Source organism: Mirounga leonina, unplaced genomic scaffold, assembly GCF_011800145.1.
Source record: "Mirounga leonina isolate KUSES-001 unplaced genomic scaffold, KU_Mleo_1.0 Mir_366, whole genome shotgun sequence".
In the NCBI taxonomy this organism is placed as follows: Eukaryota; Metazoa; Chordata; class Mammalia; order Carnivora; family Phocidae; genus Mirounga; species Mirounga leonina.
In genome coordinates, this window is record NW_023270709.1 from 19,404,348 (window position 1) to 19,426,724 (window position 22,377).

Below are 22,377 nucleotides of genomic sequence, written 5' to 3' on the forward strand. Positions count from 1 at the left end.
CTGGACCGAACGGGTAGAAAACCAGGGACCAAGAGGCTAATTAGCAAATCATTATGATGAAGGTGAAAGGTTTTAATTCTTAGCCTCAACGGAGATGGAAAGAAGCTGTAGTGAAAGTCACCTTTTGGGGGGGGGGGGTGGGAGGGGCAGAACCCCATACCTTATTTATTTGAGAAATAGCACCTTTTCTTTGGAGAACTGTACAACTACCACTCCAGCCACTTGGTTCCCAGGAGGTACTGCCATGTTCTTATGGGGCATATATAATCATATATTCAATATATGCTTGCTCGGGGGAGAAGGCAGGAAGAAGCACACAGGGGCTCAAAGTGGACCACTCAGTTCCCTAACCTCTTGGCCATAGTTAACTGGTCCTAAAGCGAGTATCTGACTTGGGATTTTTGGATTTGGGACAAAGGAAACCAAACCAGTCTCTCTGACATGACTGGAGTTGTAAAATCTGGGACATGTTGAGGCCATGTTTCTAACCACATGAACCAGAGAGCAGACACAGCTGGACAGCAGTGAGAGGGAGAAATGAAGGGGCCCATATGGGAATGGAGACAGGAGATGGGGAGATAGGGAGAAGCGACTGCATGTGAACCCCAGCCACTTCCTGTCCTTGAGTCCAGACATCTCAGACTCATTCTAATCTTACGATCCATCTAGTTTGAGTTCCGGTCACTTTCAGCTGATAGACTCCCAACTACTAGCAGAAGAAAAAAACATGAGAGATGGTAAAGGAAGAAGTAACTAGGCTGGGTCACCCTTGAATATAGGACTAAAGGAAGGGTGTGAGTATTAAAGGCCTGTGGGAAGAGGTACCAAGAGCAAAAACCATCCAGAGTTTCAATAAATTTGAAAGTAGGAGCGAGTTTTCCCAATCCCAGACCAATATCATAACAGAGCACAGAGCTTCCCATTTTACACCGTAAACGTACAAACCAGTGGTGCATAAGCAATGCAGTACTAATTGAATTCCAACTCATTGCAATACTCCATTCTCGTCATGTTTAATCCCTTTAGCATTCAGTTCTAAAATCTGCTTCACGAGAGGCTGAGGGACGGAGGGGGAGGGTCACAGATGTACAATCTGGGCTACTCTCTTTCTGGTTCTTTCATGCTCTGATTGCTCCACCTCAAATAAACTAGCCACCCGGATAACTTCGCCAACAACACATTCACAGGGTGATTCAGGTGTTTTTAACACAAGAGTATTTCTTCATCCACAAAAACAGCCCAAAAGATAAACTAAATAAATGCACGATCCTATCTGCAGTCTCTAATAAATGATGGTTGTTGCTCATTAAAAAGGAAAAGAAGTAATAAAACCCAGATTGAATCTGAGTCACCCAGACATCGCCTACCATGAGCAATCTCTGGGTCTGGTTTAGAACTGCCAGTAGCTCATCCCCTGTGTCTATCACCCCTGCTCTGTCCAGCACACAGAGGAGGCGGTGGGGTGGACTCCAAGGCCCCAGGTCACCAGACATGGAGGACCCAACGTACTCCAGGGATTGTAAACATTTATTGTGCAGTCAGATCAAACTGGGAAGCTTGGCAGAGTTCACTCTGTCGGGGATGACCCAGGCCCAGAGGTGGGAGATTCCTGAGAGTCTGCCTGGTCCAGTAGGTGTTGACTGTTCTGGATTTGGAGATGGACCAGTGCCAAGAAACAAGGGAGATGGATCTCTTTTTATCCTGGCACCTGTAGTCTGTGCATCTGGTACCTGTCAGCTGTATCCCTGGGCATCTGGAGAAGCACACAACTACACTGGGCACATCTGGCTCTGAACAACGCCAGGGAGAAGGAGAGAGGGGAGAGGCAGAGCCTACAGAAATTTCAATACAGGGGCTCCTGGGTGGCTCAGTTGTTAAGCGTCTGCCTTCAGCTCAGGTCATGATCTCAGGGTCCTGGGATCGAGCCCTACACCACGTTCCCTGCTCAGCGGGGAGTCTGCTTCTCCCTCTCCCCCTCCCCCTGCTTGTGCTCTCTCTCAAATAAATGAATAAAATCTTAAAAAAAAAAAAAGAAAGAAAGAAATTTCAATACAGAAACATATAGCACCGTGTTTCTGAGGATTTTTTGTTTCTTGGGATTTTTTTTTTTTACAAATGTGACCTGGAATGACACAGTGTAGTGGACTGTCCTACTCTTCCAGATTAGTCGCTGTCCTCCCAGTAAGAAGATTCCACAGCCCTGCCTACTGCCATGTGAATGCAGTGCTTCTGGTCGGAGGAACAGGATTCCTGACCTCCGGCCAGCAGGCTCGGCCACACGACTCGCTTCGGCCAATGAACCGTGGAGGAAGAGATGCTGCGGTCCCGAGCCAGAGAAGAGACCACCGCAGGGTTCTCTTCCTCTCTCCTCCGCCACAGGAAGAGCACATCCCAGCCAGGGGCTGCTCCTTCGGCCTGGGGGCCAGGCTGGAGTCACGTGGTGCAGAGCCACCACAGACTTCAGCTGACACCGAGCACCTGAGAACTAAACCTTGGTTGTTTCAAGCCACTGAACTTTCAAGGCTGTTACTGCTGCCTCACGTAGCATAAGGGGACCCACACGCAAAGAGGTTATTATGAAGTGAACCAAGACTGCTACAGATGACTCCAGCCTGGCCACGTGACTCCATTAAAACTGCTTCCAGGTTTGGTGAATGCATCCGTGTGCCAGAAGGGTGACACAACCCAACTCCAGAGGAACAGAAGTTCCTGTGCTTGGTACCCTTCCAGACCTAGCCCTACATATCTCTTTGTCTGGGTGCTCAACTGTACCCTTTATAATAAACCAGTAAACCTAAGTAAATGTGTCCCTGAGTCTTATAATAAGGCATTCTAGCAAATTACTGAAGCTGAGGAGGGCGTCCTGGGAAGCCCTGATTTGTATCAAAGTCAGAGGGAAGTACGGGTAATTTGGGGACACACTACTTGTGATTATTGTGCCTGAAGTGAGGGCAGTCTTCTGGGACTGAGCTCTTAACCTGTGCCATCTGGGCTAGCTCTGGACGGCGAGTGTCAAAGCTGAATTGCCTTATAGGATATTCACTTGTTGTCCAAAGAGAATTAGAGAATCATTTATTGTGGAAATGCCACATGTTCAGATCAGTGTTGTGACTAGAGAAACAATTTCCTTTAACATCAATTACTTTGTTTCTGTTCCTCAAATACATCTTGATTGCTATCCCATATCTTTGCCTTTTGAAATCATACCCGTACGTGAAGATCCTCCTCGAGCCCCACTTGTAGTTATGAAGCCTTTCTTCCTCGGAACTCATAAAATATTGAACCAGTGAATGATGTTTATCATAATCTATTTTCTATTACCTACAGGGCTGAAGGTTTATTTATTTGTTTTTAAAGATTGTATTTATTTCTCAGAATGAGAGAGAGAGAGAGAGCACAAGCAGGGGGAGTGGCAGGCAGAGGGAGAAGCAGGCTCCTCACTGAGCAGGGAGCCCAACACAGGACTCGATCCCAGGACCCTGGGATCATGACCTGAACCGAAGCAGATGCTTAACCAACTGAGCCACCCAGGCATCCTGGGGCTGAAGGTTTAATCCTCCTTTCTACATTTGGATTTGTAGAGGGCAGGGACCACGGGTTTAATCACCTCGTGAACCCTACAACCTTCTCATACAAGACTTTTCACCAATGTTCTCAATTAATAGTTGTCTACTAAATGACTTTTGAAAGCATAAGAAAAAAAAATTACTCCTAGGAAAAACACACAGCAGGAAGGTGATGCTCACACGGAGTTTGTGCAGTACACCACTCCGAGACACAGATATAAAGGCAGAAATGTGAGCGATGGCTGCAGAGCTGCTGCATTTACCTGACGGCAGCTAGCACAAGGCTCAGGACGGATGCTGAAAAGATGGTCCATCCTCAGCCATGCATTTGGCTGCAAACAGTGCCGTCCAACAGAAATATAATGTGAGCCACGTGTGTAATTTAAAACTGTTTTCAGACACACATTAAAAAAATAGAGATAAAATCAAATTTTAGTATTTTTTATTTAACCTGATCTATCCAAAATATTCACCTTATGTACTTTTTCTCGTACTAAGTCTTTGACATCTGATGTGCCTTCTGCATGTGTGACGCATCTCGGTCCTGAGCAGCCACACGGCGCATGCTCGAAAGCCACATGGCTGCACGGCGGCTGTCTGGACAGCGTAGGTCTAGAACTCCTCTCAGCTGAGGCCAACCCTTGGTTTTCAGAAAGTCACCAAGTGAAGTGGGAGAGGCAACAGAAAATGACAGTAGTCATAAACTGTGAAAAGCGAATGAGATGGCATAAGCTGTGCATCGTAAGACTGTCCCCTCCTTTCTTCTGAGCAATTTCTACAAAGTCAGATTTTTGGTACACGGGTATGACTCTTCAAAGGATACTACTACACCTGCACTGTAATGTCATTTTCTTCCGCTCACGATTTGCCAACAAAATTATGGAAATATAGGAGGGATCGAACACCTTGAAGTTCGGTAGTTCCTAACCACACTTATAAATAAAATAAAAAAACATCTGAAGTGAGTTTAATTAACAACATCAAATTGTTCAAATAAATCATGCATTTCTGAGGTATTAAACATAATGATGAAGAGTTAAAGAAAAAAAAGGAAACTGAGTAAAAAAGGAAGTGATCTTGCAGACATTTACATCTTCCCCAAACTCTTCGTTCTTATTGCTTCCTCCTATCTTTGCTCCATAAAACTCAACAAACAGAAAACCTGATTTACACCCACGTGGTGTAACAGAAAGTACAGGCGATCAGAAGGCCTAGGATTGGAGCCAAGCTCTGTCACTGGATGGTTCTGGCCAAATTCACTCCTTCCCATCAATCTCCTCTTTGAACAAGAGGGTCTGAATGGTCTGAGGTCAGAAACTTATTCCAGCCCTGCAGTGCTCACTTGGCACACGGAGGGTGTTCAATAAACACTGAGAGAGAGGAGAAAACAGGAAAAGGAGGAAGAATTCACTTGTTTTTCTGTGTGTTTCAATGTAGCTCCTCAGGAAAGACACTTGTGCCAGACATGACAACGCATGAGAAGTGAAGGTTCCTAGAACGTGCCAGACATTCTGAGGGCCAGAAGGGAGAACTGGAACCGGCTCCTTTCTAAAGGCAAAGCTACTGGGACTGAGGACATTTCCCTGTTCTTCAGCAACAGAGCATGCATACTGGCATAATTAGATAGTGATTCTCCACACACACGTGTCTTCTCCCTCTGTACCACCTCCTGCCAAAATCCAAAGTTTATGAGAAGGTGGCTGAACGAACAAGCAATTAATACATCTAAGACAAAAATCTGGACACAAAACTAGTCACACTGATAAGGAAAAACACACCTACCTCCACACTGAAAATTAGGAGGCAAAGCCTCTTTGTTTTTCATTTTGTTTTGTTTTAACAAGGAGGCATAAAGCAGGTGTCTCCATGTTTGTCTAAAAGCTTTCTTTTTAAGGGAAACAGGACACACTCCTATAAACATTGCTTAAGAGCTACTGGCAAGAGGATTAAAGGTATGTGCTTGGACTACGCTAAAATTAATGTCTCTCTGTTCAGGAGTACACACTTACAAAATTTAACACTTGCCAAAGAGAAAAGTCCAAATACATAGCATAAGGCAATTTATACAAATACAAATTTCCCTTTCCATCCTAACATGCGACATACACACGCTATAAAAAAAAAAAAAAAAAAAAAAATTCCATCTAACTTTTAAAAGTCAACCAGAGAAATAGCTTCATCTTTTCCTGGCCTTAACACTAGAAAAAATAACTTTTAGAACAAAAGAAACCTAATTTGGAAAGAACCAGTGTCTAAGTATCCTTCTGGATGCCACCACCACCAGCCGGGCCACAGTGAGTGTCTGGTTTCCCTTTATTTTTATTGGTTCTTCCTCCTCTCCCCATTCTCCAGAGCAGGATGAGTCCCAAGGCCCAGTTTCCTATTCTCTCATGTCCTCTGTTCCTCTTAATCCTCTCTTCCTTGACAACATAATAGATACCTCTTCCTTCCACCTCCTCTCTCCTCCTTACCAGATTTTCCCCAACCTTCCTAGGGCAGAGACTGCAAACCTTGCATAATCGCTAGGCGTCGATATCAGATGCTTTGCCAATTTCTCCCAATTCAACCCATTCTAAAACCCAACCCATCAACTTCTCCCTGCACCAAACCAGCTCTTTCTTCTTGAGTTCCTGCTGGATTGTCAGTCACTCTGTTTCAAACTCCAAAGTCCACTCTGACTCTCTTTGTTATATTGTCTCTTATATGCTCTCAGGATCTAAGTACTGGATACTCTATTTCTGCAACATTTTGATAATGTGACCCTTCCTCTTCTCCAGTCCCCTGGCACTGCATCAGCCCCGGCCCTTATTACCTCTTTTCTGGCAGATTTTATGGAATGCATCTCCAGCTGCCTACCTCCTCCAACCAAAACCAATTTATTTTATATTCTGCTTTCACATTAACCTACTGAAACAGAGCCTCAACTAGCCCACTGCTTTGGTCAAAATAGGCGGTAGAGAGACACTGAAGGTATCAAGGGGCCAACCCTGGCATCAAGGCCTTCCAGAGCTGGATTTGCATTCAACCTCTTTCTAGATGAGCCACCCAAGACTCCCCTTCATGTCCAACTTTGTGCCTTATCATTCCATGAACACAGTTGACACTCTTCTCTTGGCAGATCCATCTACAATCAAATGACCAAATATATGTGAGGCTTTAATAAAAAGGTTTTGTGTGCTTTTCATTAAGTATATCCCTAAGTACTGAAGGTCTCTGAAGCTACTGTAAATTATTGGGTTTCTGTTAAATTTTATTTTCTAATTGTTTATCACGAGTATAAAAAAATACAATTTGTATTTTGACCTTGGCCACCTTGCCATTTGTAAGTTCTAGGAACTTGTTTGGAGATTTCTTAATGTTTCGAAGTATGTGACTATATTGCCTATAAATAAAGATGCTTTTGTTTCCTCCTTTCCAATCTGAATATCTTTAATTTCTTTTTCTTGCCTTATTGCACTGGCCAGGACATGCAGTCAATGCTAAATGGAAGTGGCTAAAACAGTATCTTTGCCTTATTCCCTATCTTAGGTGTAAAGTGGTCAGTCCTTCACCACCAAGTATGATGACAGCTATAGATTTTGAATGGATGCCATTTACCACATTAAGTTTCTGCATCTCTAGCTTGTTTCAAGTCTGTATCATAAATAAGTATTAAATTTTGTCAAATGTTCTTTTTCTGCATCTACTGAGATGAGCACATGGTTTTCCTTTTTCATTTTGTTGGTATGATAAATTTACATTTTTTTTAATAATTAGACTATTTTTAAAGCAGTTTTAGATGTACAGAAAAACTGAGCAGATGGTGCAGAGGTCCCATATACCCCCTCTTTTTTGGGTACCCCCCATCAGTTTCATCTATTAATAACTTGATTAGTGTGTAATATTTGTTATAATTGATGAACCAATACTGATAAATAATTAACTACTAACCCCCACAATTTACATTAGGGTTCACTCTTTTGAGCTACACAGTTCTATGAGTTTTGATAAATGCATAATGTCATATATCCCCTATTATAGTATTATACAAAATGGTTTCAATGCCCTAACATCCCGTGCTTCACCTGTTCCTCCCTTCTCTCCTCCCACTCCCCCGGCAACCGCTGATTTTTTTTTCTCTTTGAAGGCAACCAAGTTTTCACTGAATTTAATTTAGATTTAAAGTGAATCTGGCATATTTTAAGTACTGAGTTAAAGATAGATACTATTAATAGTAACAACGGAAATGGGATTCTAAGAGTATAGTAGCAGGGATGAATATAAAGAATATGAGACCTTTCCTGCCCAACAGCTGGGTAGGAATGGTGCTAACTTAACCAAATATTCAAAATGACACCCCCTCCCTTCTCCTAATCAGTACTCTTACCTTAGAATATTTCTTAGTAAAATGTGCAAGATCCTTATACATAGTAGAAACAGTGCATATTGCAAGTAGGTGACTATCATTATTTACCATCATCACATAATTAGACAAAATTTCAACAACTGCCTAAACTACACAAAAAAAATATTCCTTAAAACACAAATCAATGACAAGAGAATCCATGTTTCTAGTGCAGTTTGTAAGATCTCATGGGAACTCTGGGTTCAGGCCAGAAACAAGCATCTGGATAATGGACTAGCCAGATATTTGGATCTTTCTTGAGAATGGAATCAGGGCAGACAGTGTTCTCTGGCTTAATCTCTAGCAAAGTGGCTCTGTCCATCAGTGAAGGGAAGTAAAAATTTAGCTGGACTCCAACCATTTTTTGTGCTACACTGGTGAGTGTCCTCCTGCTCCAGCAGATCTCTTTTTCTTTCTTTCCTTTCCTCACACTTCCAACAGTCATTCTGTAGCTTCCATGTGCTATGGGTACTGTCCCAGGTACATGATAATTTTTGTAATGTCTGTAGTTTTGCCTTTTCCAGAATGTCATATAGTTGGAATCATACAGTATGTAGCCTTTTCAGATTGGCTTCTGTCACTAAGCAATATGTGTTTAAAGTTCCTTCATGTTTTTTCCATGGTTTGATAATTCATACAGTGTTCCATTGTATGGATATACCACAGTTTGTTTATCCATTTACTTACTGAAGAACATCTTGGTTGCTTCCAGTTTTTGGCAACTATAAATGAAGCTGCTGAAAACATTCACATATAGATTTTGTACGGACAAAAATTTTCAACTCATTTGGGTAAAAACCTAGAAGCATTATTACATAGCTATATGATAAGAATATGTCTAGCATTGTAAGAAACTTCCAAGCTGCCTTCCAAAGTGGCCACTTTTCATTCTCACCAGCAATGAATGACAGTTCCTGGTGCTCCACATCCTCACCAGCTATGGTATTGTCAGATGTGTCCGGATTTTAGTTGTTCTAACAGGGATGCAGTGGCACCTCATTGTTGTTTTAATGTGAAATTAACCATTTTTCATGTGTGTGTGTTTGCCATGTGTATACTTTCTTTGGTGAGGTGTCTGTTCAGGTCTTCTACCCATCTTTTAACTGGGTAGTTCATTTTCATACTGTTGAATTTTAAGATTTTTTTTTTAATATGTTGGATAAGAGTCCTTCATCAGATGTATTTTGCAAATATTTTCTCCCAGTTTGTGGCTTTCTTTTCATTCTCTTCACAGTGCCTTTGCAGAAGTTTGTACTTTTAATGAATTCTACTAAGCAATTTTATTTTTACAGGTCACACTTTTGATGTTGCATCTAAAAGGTCATCAGCAACAAGATCTCTTAGATTTCTCCCACACTATCTTCTAGAAATTTTACAGTTTTGCATCTCATATTTAGGTCTATAATCCACATTGAGTTAATTTTTATGAAGGATATAAAGTCTATATCTAAATTCATTTCTGTGCATGCTAATGTCCAGTTGTCTCCACACAATTTGTCTCTCCTGTATTTCATTTTGTTATCTCTGCTAACCTATCTTCTAGTCATTTAATTCTCTCTTTGGCTGGATCTAGTCTTCTGCTAAACCCTAACACTGAACTTAATTTTGGTTTTGAGATTGTCAGGGTAAGAATTTCTACTGGGTTATTTTCCAAATCTGTTTTGTCATTTTTTATAATTTCTGTCCTCCTCAACACTTTAAAGTTTTATCTTTTATCACTTTAAATATAATAAGCATAGTTACTTTAAAGTTCATGCTTAACAATTTGAACATCTGAAGCATCTGTGGGTCTATTTCTACTTTTTATTATTTTTGCTATTTCCTGTCCATGTTGCCTTATCTTGTAATACACCTCTTTATCTTTGATTGTGTGCCAGACATTGTATTTTTAAAATGGTCTGTGGAATCTTTAGAGACTTGGGATTACATTTGCTTCTGCCAGGTGCCTATGGGAACCTCCATTCTAGGATCACTCTGATCCAATTTTAGTGCTTGAGACTTCCTGGATCACACAAAGAACTTATAACCACATGGTAATCCATGTGAAGGTAGGTTTACTTCTGTTTCATCTTTATACCTCAGCCAAGGCTGCATCTCAATCTACTCTGCCAACCCAAAGTATAAAGAGTTTACCAAGGATTCCACCTCTGGTAAACTCCGAACTCCAACACTTTTGTCCTCCTAGGCTCCCCAGATCCCATGAGGCTGTCAGAAACACTGCTCTGCCTTTAAGCTGCCCTACCTGAATGGCATACACTCAAAAACCAGGCTCACCTCTCTAAATTTCCACCATTTCTTGGATCCTGATTTGGTAATTCTTCACTAACTTGGAATTTCTCCAGTGCCTTCAAGCATAGGTTTTTAGTATTAGTTTCAGTCCTAGCTGTCCTCAGATCTGCAGAAGTCAGAATGAGACCCTTCATCCTATGATTTCCACAAATATTTTGCCTCTTGTGGCCTTTAACACAATTGATTTTATACTAAATTGTGCCTATGTTCTCTACCCAAGGAGAATTCTCCTGTTTTCAGGAGAATTTAGTGATTCATCACTTACATATAACACCCAGTGCTCATCATAAAAAGTGCCTTCGTTAATGTCCATCACCCAATTATTCCATCCCCCACTCACCTCCCTCCATCAACCCTCAGGCTTATTCTCTATTATTGAGTCTCTTATGGTTTGCTTCCCTCTCTCTTTTTTTTTCCCTTCCCATATGTTCATCTGTTTTGTTTCCTAAACTCCACATATGAGTGACATCCCATAGTACTTGTCTTTCTCAGACTTATTTCGCTTAGCATAATACTCTCTAGCTCCATCCAAGTCATTGCAAATGGTCAGATTTCATTCTTTTTGATGGCTGAGTAATATTCTATTGTATATATCCACATCTTCTTTATCCATTCATCAGTCAATGGACACTTGGAGTCTTTCCATAGTTTGGCTATTGTTGCTAATGCTGTTATAAACATCAGGGTGCATATACCCCTTCAAATCTGTATTTTTGTATCCTCTGTGTAAATACCTAGTAGTGCAATTGCTGGGTTGCAGGGTAGTTCTATTTCTAACTTTCTGAGGAACCTCCATACTGTTCTCCAGAGTAGCTGCACCAGTTTGCATTCCCACCAACAGTGCACGAGGGTTCCCCTTTCTCCGAATCCTCATCAACATCTGTTGTTTCCTGTGTTGTTAATTTAGCCATTCTGACAGGTGTGAGGTGGTATCTCATCATGGTTTTGATTTGTATTTCCCTGACGGTGAGTGACGTTGAGCATCTTTTCATGTGTCTGTTAGCCATTTGGATGTCTTCTTTGGAAAAATGTCTATTCATGTCTTCTGCCCTTTTTTTAACTGGATTATTCGTTTTTTGGGTGTTGAGTTTGATAAGTTTTTTTATAGATTTTGGATATTAACCCTGTATCAGATATGTCATTTGCAAAAAAAATCTCATTGTTTAAAATCAATGAAATTTCGTTTATGTAATCATCATTAACACTTTTCCCTCCTGTCTGCTGTCAATGTTTACAGTTTCTGCAAGAAAAGACCTTATTTATTTTAATGTCTTTTTTTCAAAATAACACTCTATTGTGTCACTTATTTCAAGACCAGCTTTATACTTCTCAGATGTGCCTTATGACATGCATAAATACATATATTTAAATGTGGTGACTTCACATTGATTTTATTTTGAAAATTTCATGATACTTCTTAGGAACTATCAACAGAACACTTAAGGAAACCACTAAACTCTATATACTGAATAGAAAATAACCCAGAAAATCTTTATGTATAAAGAAATTAGTGATTTTTTTTTTTAAATGTATTTTTGTGCCCTTATTTCAGTGCTTTTCCTTCACTAAGGAGCCATATATCAAATTGCCTAGGATTTCATTGCCTTTTTGTGTGGGGAAAGAATTAAATGAATCACAAGGTCGACAGTCTGTTCTGAAACTTCTAGGACCAAAAGCAAGGAAAGGAAAAGCTACTTAGGGGAACTCACATCTTTCTGAGTAGCACAGACACTTTTTTGGTTGCAGCTTTTTGGGACTATGTCCAAATCAGTAAGTGCTCAGGGAGAACCTTCTAATTCCTCAGGGTTGGCCAGAGGCCAGTGCTTACATTTCTATAACATCATATATTTCCTCTTTCTTAAAAGATCTCATACTATTTATTCAATATGTACCTTCCTTGCTGGAGTTGAAACTTTTAGTGCCAAGGACAATTCCTGTATTGCCTTCAGTAAACATAAAGGATAACATTTAACATTTTGGTGGGTTTCCACTTCTAAGAGCTAAGCTAGATTTTCCTTTATCGCCTGAGAGGCAAGTAAGCCAAATCTACTCTAGAAGCCTTACCCTCCCCAGCATGTCTTAGATTCTGACCATGTAATGGGGGGTGGGGGTGCTTAGCCTGTCTTGATTCCATCTCAGAGACCAAAGTTATAACCAGCATTATTGGTCAGGGACTGGTTGAATTTATCCTTCCTTTTGGCACTAAGTGTCCCTTTTATACCCAATAAAATACTCACCAGTAACAAAATCAGCCTTCAGTTATTCATGAGTTGATCATTCAGATCCCCTCCTTCTCATATTCTTTTTCCCCACCTACTCTCTAACTTATGGGTTACTCCCCTGGTAAACATGCCATTGAAGGCTGCCCAGAGCAAGGAGAACAACTCCAGTCAGTGGACTTTGTGAGGGGCTAGAAACTCTAACAGAGCACACAGAGTTGGTGGGCAGCTAAAACACTATCTGAACGTCTGGAGAATTTCCCTGATACCACCAACTATTCTTGGTAGTTCATCTGTCCAGTCAACAATCATTCCATGATGTTACCAGTTTTCTCTTTCCATTTTCTAGGTGGTGATACTCTACAGTCCCAGCTTCTCCACTTACCCAATGTGTAAAATAAGACACACCATTCACTCTCTGAGCCTCATTTCATCATCAATAAAACAGAAACAGGAAGCTGACAGCTTCGCTCTGAGGACCAGAGCATTAATTCTAAGAATGAAATAATGTATGAAAGTGCTTTGCAAATGTAGAGGAGCATTCTAATTTTGTGTCATTACTGACATAAATTGTTTTTTCATGGTTTAAGTTTTAATTAGAATGCCGATTTTTCTTCTCAATGGGAGAGGTGTTCCACATGGGTTACTGTGATGGATGAAGTCCTGGATATTTGCATACTTAGTATGCATGCCAAATTCCGCATCACTGCTTACCTTGGGAGGTTTCCTTAATGATGGAAACAAAAATTCAGCAGCAGAAGTAGAAAGGGTTGTCAACACAGCAGCCACATCAGAGGGAAGCAATGAAAGAGAAAAAAACATAAGGGAAACTCAGCATTTTGATAACATGATCTGAAAGGTACTCTATTTTACAAAGATGAAAAGAAAAATTCACTTTACTGCCTGCAGTGATAAACTATTATATTTGTTTAATGGGGTACCTGGGTGGCTCAGTCGGTTAGGCATCCGACTCTTGGTTTCGGCTCAGATCATGATGTCAGGGTCATGGGATCAAGCCCCGCGATGGGCTCCAGGCTTGGAGGGGAGTCTGCTTGAGATTCTCTCTGTCCCTCTACCCCTGCTCCCCACGCCCAAATGAATAAATAAATCTTTAAAATAAATAAATAAAAGCCATGGTTCTCAAAAAGTTTCACATATTTCAACACCGAAGAGAAATTTCAGAGCAAGTTATATCCTTCTCCCACTACCAGCCACACATGCACTTTTTTAAACTTTAATTTTTCCATTTCTCAAAAATGACTGAAATTACCACCTGGAGAAAACTCTGAAAAGCAAACAGTTTTCAAAGTAACAAACCAGTAGGCTGAGTTGCTCTGCAAATGTTTTCCATGTATACCAAATTAAAAAGCTGAACTATGATTATGCAATGCGATCCTTTGACAGTTCGTAGCTTTCCTGATGTGGTTGTTTTTAATCAACCTCCAATATCATCCATTCATAAACTGTGAAATTATTGTGAAGTAGAAATAAGGGAATTTTGGGGCGCCTGGGTGGCTCAGTCGTTAAGCGTCTGCCTTCGGCTCAGGTCATGATCCCAGGGTCCTGGGATCGAGTCCCACATCGTGCTCCCTGCTCCGCGGGAAGCCTGCTTCTCCCTCTCCCACTCCCCCTGCTTGTGTTTCTGCTCTCGCTATGTCTCTCTCTGTTAAATAAATAAAATCTTCAAAAAAAAAAAAAAAGAAAGAAAGAAGGGAATTTTTCCCATGGCTTTATTCCGTCTTCACAAGGAATAAAATCTGGAGGATAACAAAATGGATTTTCAAGCACAGAGGGCATGGAAATCAAAAGGTACAGGCAAAAATAGCATGGTGACCTTTCTCCAGCACTGGGCCCACAACTCTGCACAGAGCTCTGAGGGCCCTAGATAAAACCCGGAGCTCAGCAACACGGGAAGAATGTCCATGGATTCCCAAATCAGGTAGACAACTCTAAAGGTCTAAATCTAGGGAAAGAAAATCATGACATTCCTATAATGATGAAGCTGGAAAATCATCTTGGAATTCTATGACTGAGCTGAAAGGATCCCTTAGGTCATTACCTCAGACAGTTAGGCACAATGGGAATGTGGTTTTTAATCTTCAGGTTTTAGAGGGGAACCCTATCTAGAAAAACTGGTATCTCTGCCATCAAGTAAGTCTCAACATTCTGTCTACCCTTTCAAACAGGATAAACATTTGTGAATGTTATAAGAAAAATGCACGAGTGCTTTTAATCTAAGAAAGCAATGGGATCTTTGCTCAGTGCTTAAACTTTTGAGGTTTCTGCCAAGAAATCTTCCTTAAATGGAACACTGCTCTGGAAGGCATCTGTTCTGAGCAGGTAGAACCATAATGAAAACATCATGCACGGTACTTTTGGCTAAACCTTCTCTTATTTTATTTGCTTTGCTTTTTAAAAGCTATTTAAATCACTGCTTTATTTAACAAAGGACAGACAAGTCACTGGGGTTATAATAAGGCAATCATACGAAACAGCATAGACCCAGTTAATAAAATAAACCTTCCACATTAAGGCTACGATGAGTCATGCAACCTAATGGGGTAGAATGTGCTAAGAGGAATCCCAGGGATCTCTCCGGAGTTTTCCTGTGCCTCCTTTATGCACAACTGTGTCATTAGCAGCTGCAGCAGCAAAGAACAGGTGCTGGTCTGTAACCAGTAGTATATTTACCTCCTGAGCTAACAATAAAGCTATCCTATCTTCACTGACATTCCAATGTGGTTTTCCCTATTCTTCTTAGGAACCAATCTTATTTCAGCATTATAAATATTTTTAAAAATATATCCCTTTCACTTAGAAAGACAGCACATATGGGAATGGCAATATGGTTCTGCTACCTTTTTCTGTGTTTCTCAGGATTGTTTAAGAATAAACAGAGAGGCGCCTGGATGGCTCAGTCAGTTAAGCATCCGACTCTTGTTTTCAGCTCAGGTCTTGATCTCAGGGTCGTGAGATGGAGCCCTGTGTCGGGCTCTGCGCTGGGTGTGGAACCTACTTAAGATGATCTCTCTCCCTCTCCCTCTGCTCCCTCCTCCCCTCTTCTCCCTCTCTTAAAAAAAAAAAAAAAAAGGAAAAAAGAATGGAGACTAGGGAGAATGGGGAAAAGGGAAGTCACTAAATGGACCTGATGCTATCCAAATTTACTCATCATTTAGTTTAGAACAAAGACCCTTACTAAAGAAGGAAAAGCAAGTCACTTAGTGTACTACAACTATACTTTGTTAATTGGTAAACCTTTCCTGAGATGTGAATTAAGAGTCCAGGAACTAAGGTCATCCTAATTCAGAACCATGATTTACTACCCCAATCCCCAGAGGCTACATGACATTCTCTGGTAGTTGTGAAGAAAAAATTTTCCAATATAAGTAATACTTATACTATAACTAAATATAGTTTGCTATCCTTTGAAAAAACTAATACGATACTACAATGTAAAGATAAAACTTTTCATACATATATACGAAAAAGGATGAATAATATAAACCATCTATCAAACATAATCAATATTAATATTTTTAAAAACTAAGGCCTCTGTTGATTGTATCAATGAAGTCGTATCAACAAAGAGTTTCCTCTAACCCTCAGTAAGGTCCAGCCTATTACAGATACCGGCATGGCTCAGAGAGAGGCAACATCCTTGGCCAAGCAAACATTCAATCAACCACAAAGAACATCCCTTCAAACAGACCTCACTGACCCACAGGCATAGGCTTGGCTGCTGACTCATCAGAAAGTGGAGCATTCCATGGACACTCAGGGACAGGTCTGTGTACCAACCACAACTCTCCACTGTCCACCTTCTCATTCATCTTCAAAAGAAGTCCTTGTTTCTAGTCATGTGATCCTCTGTAAGTTATCGTGAGATTTTTTTGAGTGTGTATTCCAAAGAAATAAACTGAACACAATTTGACATTTCAGAAGCCAACAAGGTTGTGTTTCTAGATCCCAGGATTTGGAGAGAAAAGAAGGAGGTGCATGCTGGACTGGCACTCAATTCACCCTCAATAAATGTTCGCCATTCTGTATATGGTCTCTGTGTGCCAGGTCACCTGAGGATCATATGCAAAACTTACAGAATGAAATAAAACAGAATGAGGGGGTTGGACTAGAATGTCCCCAATCTCGTCCTGCTCAGGAAATGTTTCACAGTAATATATAATGTTAGAAACCCTGGTGGGAATTATTTGAGCCATTTCATAATTTTGTATGGTCCATGAAAAAGGAAGTGATTTTTAAGTCAAATGTACTATTTTCAATAAGTATATCATTTCACAAATTTCCCTAACGTTTGTTATATGTGAAAATAAATTTTGATTTCTCTCCACTTCCAAAAAAAAAAAGAAGAAGAAGAAAGAAAGAAAAAAAGGAGGTGCCGTGATAGTAGCTCTATTCTGCAAAACACCAAAGCTGCCTTTCTCAGGATAAGCAAGTCAATGGATCCCTTCAAGGTCGCTCACACCAGGTACATTCACCACGCAGTCCCTGTCATTTCCATGCCTTCACGCCATTTCTGTCTCCCCGGTTTGCCTGAACAAATTTCCCCGCTCTCCAAGACACGGCTCAAAGCTCAATTCAACTATTTCAATTCCTCAAGCATTGTTTGAGACCACCTTGGCCTTCACCACCGCTGACAGGATACCCCAGGATCTCTATGGTCAACAAAACAGCTTAGCACTTCCTGGCACACATCAAGTACTGTAGCCTTCAGGAATTCCGTCTATCTTTTAATCTCATGTATCCTTAAAATTTTAACTCCCTGAAAGCAGAGGTCACGCCACATGCTACTTCCATGACCTCCACTCCCAATCCCACATACTCATACAGAACTGAAGGCATTACAACAATTCAGAACTAATTTTTTACATTATTGAGTTAAACATAATCCAGATGTGAAGATTTTCTTCAGAGTACCACCACAATCCCAAAATTTGGGGGCAAGACTGCTTGCGTTTAATAGTAGTGAGGACTTCAGAGATTGTTAGAAAATGTCGCCTGTTTCCAATGACTTATTTAAAAATAGCTATTTCTCTAGACCAGCATTTCATATAGAGAAGTTCAATCGGATGTTAACAAGGGTCAAACCCTCAAAAGCTTCGGATGTCAACTAAGTTCAGAAAGGCAGTTTGGTAAGACTAAAGAAGATACACACATGGAAACAGGACTGTAAAGATAAGGTGGACCTATGCTGGGCCAGATCTTGAAATGAGGAGCTGGTCCTTAATTTAGTAGGTAGTCCAGACATGGGAAGTTTAACACACACGTGAAATAAAGCAGTATAAATCGCATATGACCACAATAACCCTATATAGCTATAGTTCTTTCCTCATACCTCTCGTTGGAAGATTTATGGGACAAGGCGCCTTCTGTCCATTATTCGTACCCTATCAACTATAGTTAGCTACTCAGAAGTTAGATGGCCAAAGACCCCAACGTGCATGAGCCCTAACACGAGTCAGTGCTTCAGGAGACATGACGGATCAGGGTCTTCTTCTGAAAGAGGAATTTATCTTCCATGTGTTAACTACTTTACTGACTGAATGTCAGAAATGGCCACAACCTCCATCTGAAAGATACACAGCTAGATGATACCCGACTCCTGAAGATGAGTCCAAGGACGTGTATTTCATGAAGTCCCTGATCACCTCTTCCACTCTCACACGGAGAACAAAACACTGAGTCACCTCAATTGTCCAAGTACTCTGTTCACCAGCAAGTATTTATTGAGTATTGATTCCTTTGCTGCAAAGTACAGGTACTTTGAGGGATATTCAGGGTAAGGAGGGATGCTCTCTGATCCAAGAGGGTTAACATCTTGTGAGAGAGACACATACATATGTGTATAACTGACCCTAGCGGACTGTAATTAAGTGTCCCGGCACAGACAGGAACAAAGCTCTATTCGGTCAACAAATATTTAACACCCACTGTGTGCTACTTTGTTATAGTACAAAAATCAACTGGATATGTTGTCTTTCGAACAGTAAATGGAACTTATATACACACATCACAATACAATGTGACGTGCACAGCAAGATCAGTTGAAAAACAGGGGAAGGTTCTCGGAAGAGAAAACCCGAAGGATAACTGAGAAGGCTAAAGAGAGTCACCAACCTGACAAGGCAAAGCAATGGCATCCCCATGGGGGAACTCTGTGCAAAAAGCATCAGAGCACACAGCCCACCTGAAGACCAGAGAATTGTAGGCTTGTTCTGTTGCCAAACACAAACAGAGACGCTGGGACACAGGGTGTTATGGGATTGGGGTTTTGTCAAATAGGTGGGTATAAAGGTTCTCCTCAACCAGGATTTATTGTCTGCGGCTTGAAGAGAGGTTTACATGCCTGTGTACCAACAAGTTAATATATCTATACATTTAAAACATATAAGAAGCACGCCTATGAATTATAAAAGCAGAAGGGGCTACATACCCATTGTGAGGAGCCTTTGAAACCTATCACAAGAAGAATGCGAATGTCAAAACATCAAATTCCATGACGAAGGCTGGTTTGAAAGCTTTAAAAACGAGTTAGCAGATTAAAAAGCTCACAGGAAGCTACAGCAAAATTTTGGAACAAACAAAGAAGCCGACCCATTCAAGGGGCGTGTCACCGATCAGAGCAGACTTTTGCAGACTTTTAACACCAATATACCTGGTTTGCTTTGGAAGAGCACATCTTCTAGAATCTCTTGGGTTTAAGATCTATGTTTCATATCATTTTCCAGTTGTGCTTCTCTTAGTCCCCTATTCCTATAAGACTTTGATCTTGCCACCTATGGATTTTGCTAAATGTAGTGCTTTTCAGGAACACAAACCCTGGCAGTTGGTGAGAGGCTGCTATGGTTCCTTGGAATGACCCAATAGGGCCCAGGTTGAGTAGGGAAGGATGTAAAGTCAGGAGGAGGATGACAGACTGGGAGAAAACAGAGAGGTGAGAAACCCGTGGTCTGGATAAAGGTAAAGAGCAAAGATGCTGGAGGGTGGGAAGAGAAGATGTGACAGTCAATGAGCGAGATGTAGTATGTCAGGGATAGAGTGTGTTTCAGGGTGTTAAACTCTGACCTGGTCATAGCAGTACACCTGTGAAACAGAACAGCCCTTACTGGGGTGCCTGGCTGGCTCGGTCCATAGAGCATGCTCTTGATCTTGGGATTGTGAGTTCAAGCCATATGGTTAATGGTATCAATTAGAGCCATGTCTGTGCCAAGATCTTTTATAAATATAGAGGAGAATCTCAAAGGAGAAATGACTTTTACGTGCAGGAAAGGGATGCTATGGCAGCGTGGCATGAGGAGGCTGCAAACTACCACTTCCCTCGGGAAGGCAGGAAACTGAGCACCTAGATGCACTGGGAGCAAATCTTAGGCAGCGAACAGCTGAAACAAAGTTGGAGAGCACAGGACAAGTTCAGGTAGTAGCAGGTAGACCAAGGTAATGGAGAGCAATAAAGGAGAAATAACACACAGCGACCCAAGTGCACAGAGCACTGGTGGCCATGCTGACGTTGACTTTTTCCAGAAGCAACTGCGATGGATGGTTTGCGCAATGAGAATAACACGGCTAGGGCTCCTGGGTGGCTCAGTTGTTAAGTGTCTGCCTTCGGCTCAGGTCATGATCCCAGGGTCCTAGGATCGAGTCCCACATCGGGCTCCCTGCTCTGCGGGGAGCCTGCTTCTCCCTCTCCCACTCCCCCTGCTTGTGTCCCCTCTCTCGCTATGTCTCTGTCAAATAAATAAATAAAAAATCTTAAAAAAAAAAAAAAAAAAGAATAACACGGCTAGATGCGTTTTAGGAGGGGGTGAGGGAGACCCCCTCAGAGAGGGCAGCAGAGAGGTACATGCTGACGACTCCCTAAGGGGCACCAGCCATAGTGTAAGTTGACACCACTGCAGAGGCAAGAGAAACAGTAGAAGGGAAAGGAGAGAGCAAAAGACGTTTTGAAGGAGGACTTGGTAAGACCCGCTGACTGGCATGCCCCACCCGCCCAGCCTCCCCGCCATGACTGCAAGGAGGGAGCCACTGCTGGGTGCTGCGGGGTGATCGCACACAGGACTTCGTCCAGACCTTAAGGCTAACCTCAGGAGAAGGATGGAGGCTAAAACGGCTCTAATTATCTTAACGTTTAATATGTTGTGAGTTTAAAATTCTAATTCCAAACGCATGTGTAATAAAATCCCAATAATCCGAATATTCCTTTACAGAAAACAACCTCTTCTAAAAAAGTATCGGTCCACTTAACCTGCTTTCATTTGCCATAAAACTCAAAAAAAAAACAAAAAAAACCCAATTCATTTTGCACTGGAATGGAAAGACTTGTGGTTTGATTTTTTTTTTCTTTTTGCTATATTTGCACTACATCCTTATGGCATGACTACGTGGAATTTCTTTCTTTTTTTTAAGATTTTTTTTTTTTTTAAGTAATCTTTACAACCAACGCAGGGCTCGAACTTACAACCCTGAGATCAAGAGTCGCACGCTCCACTGACTAAGCCAGCCAGGCGCCCCTGGAATTTCTCTAAGTAAAACAGGATAGTGGTGAAGGGTCAGGACTGGGAGCCAGACAACTCTAGCTCTGCCACCATCTGTCTATGTTGACGTTGGGCAAGTTTATTCAATCCCTCTGAGCCTCAGTTTCTGTGTCTATAAAATGGGGATAGAAGAGCATTCCTTCAGGACGAAGGATGACATGCACTGCAAGGCTAACATTACCCATTAGCGCACAGTCTTCGCTCAATAAATGTTAGATGCTAGTGCTGTTGTTACAACAAACAGCCTTCCAGGATGATACACGCAAAATACCAACACAGCTCAAATCCGTTTCATCTAGGAAAAAGTTACTGAGAGCTGAAGAATGAGCGACTTTTTTTTTTTTTTTTTTTTTTTGGTGATAGAGAAAATTCATGATGTTAAAGCGTTAAAAATAACGCTCTTCAAACAGGGAGAGCAGAATGCTGATAACTGTCAGAACACAACTGACAGATATATGGATGTCATTACACTCTCTTAAAAAAGTTCAAAATGTTTTCAGTGTTCAGAAATTAGTTTTAGAGAAAAAAGAATCCTTAAGCATTAAATTGAATACAACATGTACTGAGTCCTAGGCATCTTTGCTGGTGAGAGAAGAATGCCTGGGAGGGTCGGCAGCAGTGAGGGCCAGGTGGGAGGGGACCCCAGACTCTGCAAGGTGCCCTGCCGCTCTGTTTATTTCAGTGATGGTGGACCCCAAGGGATGCATACCACCAACGCCACAGTGATTTGTGCCTGTAACACTTCTAAAACAGGATTTTATCCCTTAAGGGAAAAAAAAGTGTTGTTTTGGGTTTTTTTTTTTAAACATGTATAATAAAGGAAGGAAAAGAATAGAAAGAAAACCCCTTGGAAATAATTAGATAAACATGTGTAAAGTTGGACACTTTCCTAAGAACTAAACTATATTAATTTTCTAGAAAAGAATCAAGAGCAGATGCATGAGCACCAACCCTGGAGCCCACTTCATCAAGCTGATCACAACCGACGTCTATCCCGGTCCTGCGGCCCTCAACTACAGGATGAGTAAAACTCCCATGACAGATGGCAAAGTGGCCACAGGAATAATGGGGTAAATTTTTAAGAGAGTCTTTATTAAAAAATGACCTCGTATTTAAAAACTTGTCATGTATTTTCTCAGTCTATTAAGTAATGGCTCTTCACCATGCCACTCGCCCAAAGACCAGGAAGTACTGTTGAAGGACTAGGAAACTGGCAGTAAAAGGGCAGAGGTCAGCAGGAGAACCAGAACCCAAAGAGGCAAACAGATTTGGTTCCCTTTCCTAAAGTGGCAATTTGAATTTTCAAGTGAGTACCAGTGAGATGCGTCCTGGAGGCCAGGATGAATATGTACGGTTCACTACTGAATCCACTG

General features: G+C 41.3%; 1 protein-coding gene across 1 annotated transcript in view; it reads right to left on the reverse strand.

The window, feature by feature from the left end:
* Positions 1-22,377, reverse strand: part of KIF13A (kinesin family member 13A) — a 205,489-nt gene that overhangs the window by 110,670 nt on the left and 72,442 nt on the right. The window contains exon 2 of the mRNA XM_034985737.1: positions 13,173-13,185. Within this exon, the coding sequence (XP_034841628.1) occupies positions 13,173-13,185 (13 nt within the window). The remainder of the gene's footprint in view (positions 1-13,172; positions 13,186-22,377) is intronic.